This window comes from Hippoglossus stenolepis, chromosome 15, assembly GCF_022539355.2.
Source record: "Hippoglossus stenolepis isolate QCI-W04-F060 chromosome 15, HSTE1.2, whole genome shotgun sequence".
NCBI classification, from domain to species: Eukaryota; Metazoa; Chordata; class Actinopteri; order Pleuronectiformes; family Pleuronectidae; genus Hippoglossus; species Hippoglossus stenolepis.
This window is the reverse complement of record NC_061497.1, coordinates 24,644,558-24,649,976: the sequence shown is the minus strand read 5'-3', so window position 1 is coordinate 24,649,976 and position 5,419 is coordinate 24,644,558. Positions and strand designations below refer to the sequence as shown.

The 5,419-nt window shown below is 44.6% G+C and overlaps 1 protein-coding gene across 1 annotated transcript in view; it reads left to right on the top strand.

The window, feature by feature from the left end:
- Positions 1-3,324: 3,324 nt before the first annotated feature.
- The window catches only part of slc13a5a (solute carrier family 13 member 5a), a 7,781-nt gene continuing 5,686 nt past the window's right edge, over positions 3,325-5,419 (top strand). Inside the window, 3 exon segments of the mRNA XM_047343670.1 lie at positions 3,325-3,396; positions 4,823-4,951; positions 5,109-5,245. Coding sequence (XP_047199626.1) covers positions 4,853-4,951; positions 5,109-5,245 — 236 coding nt within the window. The 5' untranslated portion in view covers positions 3,325-3,396; positions 4,823-4,852.

The following is a 5,419-nucleotide window of genomic DNA, read 5'->3' as shown; positions in this document are numbered from 1 at the left end:
TCAGAATAAACTGCTTTGTCAACATCTGAATGTGACATTGATTCATGAGAGTTTCTCTGAAAGAGTTTGAACTGTGAACGTCACTGAAGAAATGAACTGAGACAAATACATGAAACTGAAAACTACAGAAATGAAACCAACGCAAGGTTCATTCAAGTAGCTCCACTGAACTAAACACACACAACACACACACACCAAACACACACACCAAACACACACACCAAACACACAAAGACAAAACACACACACAGACACAAAACACACATACAGAGACAGACACACAGACACACAGACACACACACACACACACACACACACACACACACACACACACACACACACACACACACACACTCACACACACACACACACACACACGCACACTCGTCCACCAGGTGGCAGCAGAGGATAAGTTGACTGGACTGTCAGGAACCATGTGATCAAACCGAACATTAAAACGTTCTGATGAATCTTTTCCTAACTTTTATTCTTCGTACCAAATATTCAACTTTTCTTTATTTACACAACAAGTCACAAACACACACGTTTATACACTGATGCAAAGAGAGACAACACTTCAGAAGCAGACTGGAGGAGCCAGGAATCGAACCACAGACTGTAAATAAAGATGGCGACACATCTCCACTTCCTCCACAAATAAAGCTAAAACATCTCCGACGTGAACGCTGCCATCTGGTGGTAAAGACGTCTTGAACAAACATCAGTGTGATAAGAACTTCCTCAAATGACAGTAACCATCTTTGGCACACTTTTATTATCTTAGAGCAGGCATCCACCAGGGGGCGATAGCATTGGAAGAATTAGCTTCACTTTTGGTTTTTACAGTTTACGGTCAGAACTCGTTCATTCATTCTGTCTTTTACATTAAACCTTTAAATCCAGTTTCAGTCTCAATGTCAAATTATTTCATCTTTTCTTATTTTCATCTAATCTTTTTATTTACTCTGGATTAAACATGGAACCAGTCAAAACAGATTTTAAACTGATTTCTAACACGTGAATGAGTCGAGAGGTTTGATCTGATGCTTCCGGCGTGTTTTCACAGACGATCTCGACTCAGCAGGAGAACGACAGAACCAACAAAGAGAGAGGGGGAATAACACTGGAGGAGAGAGGGGGAATAACACTGGAGGAGAGAGGGGGAATAACACTGGAGGAGAGAGAGAGGGAATAACACTGGAGGAGAGAGGGGGAATAACACTGGAGGAGAGAGGGGGAATAACACTGGAGGAGAGAGAGGGAATAACACTGGAGGAGAGAGGGAATAACACTGGAGGAGAGAGAGGGAATAACACTGGAGGAGAGAGGGAATAACACTGGAGGAGAGAGAGAATAACACTGGAGGAGAGAGAGAGGGAATAACACTGGAGGAGAGAGAGGGAATAACACTGGAGGAGAGAGAGGGAATAACACTGGAGGAGAGAGGGAGGGAATAACACTGGAGGAGAGAGAGGGAATAACACTGGAGGAGAGAGAGAGGGAATAACACTGGAGGAGAGAGAGAGGAATAACACTGGAGGAGAGAGGGGGAATAACACTGGAGGAGAGAGGGGGAATAACACTGGAGGAGAGAGAGAGGGAATAACACTGGAGGAGAGAGAGAGGGAATAACACTGGAGGAGAGAGAGAGGGAATAACACTGGAGGAGAGAGAGAGGGAATAACACTGGAGGAGAGAGAGAGGGACGGAATAACACTGGAGGAGAGAGAGAGGGAATAACACTGGAGGAGAGAGGAATAACACTGGAGGAGAGAGAGGAGGAATAACACTGGAGGAGAGAGAGAGGGAATAACACTGGAGGAGAGAGAGAGAATAACACTGGAGGAGAGAGAGAGAATAACACTGGAGGAGAGAGAGGGACGGAATAACACTGGAGGAGAGAGAGGGAATAACACTGGAGGAGAGAGAGAGGGAATAACACTGGAGGAGAGAGAGGGAATAACACTGGAGGAGAGAGAGGGAATAACACTGGAGGAGAGAGGGACGGAATAACACTGGAGGAGAGAGAGGGAATAACACTGGAGGAGAGGGAATAACACTGGAGGAGAGAGAGAGAGGGAATAACACTGGAGGAGAGAGAGAGGGAATAACACTGGAGGAGAGAGAGGGAATAACACTGGAGGAGAGAGAGAGGGAATAACACTGGAGGAGAGAGAGGGAATAACACTGGAGGAGAGAGAGAGAATAACACTGGAGGAGAGAGGGAATAACACTGGAGGAGAGAGAGAGAATAACACTGGAGGAGAGAGAGAGAGGGAATAACACTGGAGGAGAGAGAGAGAGGGAATAACACTGGAGGAGAGAGAGAGGGAATAACACTGGAGGAGAGAGAGAGGGAATAACACTGGAGGAGAGAGAATAACACTGGAGAGAGAGAGAATAACACTGGAGGAGAGAGAGGGAATAACACTGGAGGAGAGAGAGGGAATAACACTGGAGGAGAGAGAGAGAGGGAATAACACTGGAGGAGAGAGAGAGGGAATAAGAGAATGAAACAAGAGAATGAAACATTTGAGGAAGTTTTAGTATTTAGATATAAACAGATTTAGGTTTTAGTTTCTTGTCATTGCTCCGTCAGTTCAAACTGAAAACAGGTGAGTTCAGCCTGACACCAACACATGTGATTTCCTTCTGTCTGTTTACTCTGCACAGTCCGATAACGTCTGCATGTGTGTGTGAGAGAGAGAGAGAGTGTGTGAGTGTGAGTGTGTGTGAGAGAGACAGTGTGTGTGTAACTCACACTTATATGTAGTGTTGACTGTGAAACACCAGCCTGTTGGACAGAGAGAGAGCAGCAGACAGGGAGAAGCTCTCACCTTCACAGTTCTTCTCTGACATTAACTTATACTGATCTTCATCATCATCTTCTTCTTCACTCATGGCCGTTCTTCCTCTGAGGGTGAAAATGTTGCAGCAGGTCTGGAGGTTGAAGGGCGTCTTCATCCTCGTCTGCACCCCGTTCATCCTGCTGCCGCTCGCCATCAGCACCACGGTGAGACTAGTTTATACAACCAGTTTAACCAGGTCACTGAGCACTGACCAGTATAACCATGTTAAAGAACACTGAGCAGATTTACAGTAGTTTTATTGAACCAGTTTACGACTGATGAAGCAGCTAAACTGTGGGTGTGACCAGTGTCAGTGTTTCTGTGTTTCCGTGTTTTCGTGTTTACGTGTTTACGTGTTTACGTGTTTACGTGTGTGTGTGGACGTCATTCACTGGTGTCGTTGCAGAGCAGTGAATAATTCAACAGGTCACATTCACACTTCCTGTCACTGATTGACAAACTGAGTCTGAACAGTTTGAAGATTCACTTCATACGTGACTTTGTTCCTCTGAGGCTGATCTATTTACCTGTGAGGTCATGGACACAGGTTTGTTTCCACCTGGACAGATTCATTTTACATTTTTGAACAAATCCTCATGAACATATTCACACAGTGATATTTAGGATTATTTTCCATTTAGTAATGAATGATGTTTGCTGAAACAGCTGCTTCTCCGCCGACGTCCAGCTGTGAACCACTGGAACAATAAATCGGAATTAATCTTAATCTTAACGCTTAAATTAGAACCAGTTAATTCTATAGAAATATAGAAAGTTTATTTAAAATGTGTTCATCAAAAAAACGTAGAGAGTAGAAAATAAATAAATCCTGTTTCTGTTCAAACTGTTTAATGATTAATTAAGAATCAGAGTAAAACAGTCAATGTTTCTACAGGAAGTAATGTTTCCCAGAAACCCACACTTCATCATCACAGCATGTGTGTGTGTGTGTGTGAGTCTGTGTGTGTGTGTGTGTGTGTGAGTCTGTGTGTGTGTGTGTGAGTCTGTGTGTGTGTGTGTGTGTGTGTGTGTGTGTGTGTGTGGTCTGTGTGTGTGTGTGTGTGTGAGTGTGTGTGTGAGTCTGTGTGTGTGTGTGTGTGTGTGTCTGTGTGTGTGTGTGAGTCTGTGTGTGTGTATGTGTGTGTGTGTGTGTGTGTGTGTGTGTGTGTGTGTGTGTGTGTGGAGTCTGTGTGTAGTCTGTGTGTGTGTGTGTGTGTGTGTAGTCTGTGTGTGTGTGGAGTCTGTGTGTGTGTATGTGTGTGTGTGTGTGTGTGTGTGTGTCTGTGTGTGTGTGTGTGTGTGTGTGTGTGTGTGTGTGTGTGTGTGTGTGTGTGTGTTACGTGAATGAAAGTGTGTGTGTGTGTGTGTGTGAGTCTGTGTGTGAGTCTGTGTGTGTGTGTGTGTGTGTGTGTGTGTGTGTGTGTGTGTGGTTACGTGAATGAAAACAGTGTGTGTGTTTGGACACAGTCGGAGCTGTCGTCACTTCAGCAGCGTCTCAGCAGGATGACAACTATATATATATATATTTTTTTTTTTTTTTTTTTTTTTTTTTTGAAGTGTGAAGGATTCAGGAGAATGTATGATGTAAAATAATTTGACACAGAACGATACGTCTGATTCCAACACTACGTTCCACAGACTCCTCCCAAAGTAACGTCCTGTGGATCCTGTTTCTTACAAACTCTTAAATTCTCCTCAAGATGGAATTCAGTTGGTTGCAATCTGCATTTCCACCACTAGGTGTCACTTAGTCCTGCTCACTGAGTCTTTGTCTCACATGTGTCACAGCTGGATCCAGACGTCCAGCAGGTGTCACATGTAGAGGATCAAACTAAACAACACGTGTCCTGTTCTTTTGTTTTTACAGTTTCATGAGAACTTTATTTTGTGTGTGTGTGTGTGTGTGTGTGTGTGTGTGTGTGTGTGTGTGTGTGTGTGTGTGTGCGTGCGTGTTTGTGTGTGTGTGTGTGTAGGAAGCTGCCTGTGCTTATGTCATAGCCCTCATGGCGGTGTACTGGTGCACTGAGGTTTTGCCACTGGCTGTGACGGCACTGCTGCCGACCATCCTCTTCCCCGTCCTCGGCATCATGGAGTCCAAAGACGTACAGACGAGCAGACACACACACACACACACACACACACACACACACACACACATTCACAACATTTAGAAATGAAATGTTCTTGTTCATTAGTTAACTTAGTTTTTTTCTTTAGTTCCGATGTATGAGTCCGTCCACCCTGTGTTTGTTGCTCCAGGTGTGTATGCAGTACCTGAAGGACACCAACATGCTGTTTGTGGGGGGGTTGATGATGGCCGTGGCCGTGGAGCACTGGAACCTCCACAAACGCATCGCGCTCAGAGTTCTGCTGCTGGTCGGAGTCCGACCCGCTCTGTGAGTCACATGACACTGAGTCAATTATACGGGAAGAGCTCAGCTGTACTTTCAGAATAAAACACAGATGTTAATGTTTTAAGTTACTGAACATCACTCGAGAAAAGAGAAACAAATTAAATAGATTCAGATCGGAGACTGTAAACAAAGATGGACGACGCATCTTCACTTCCT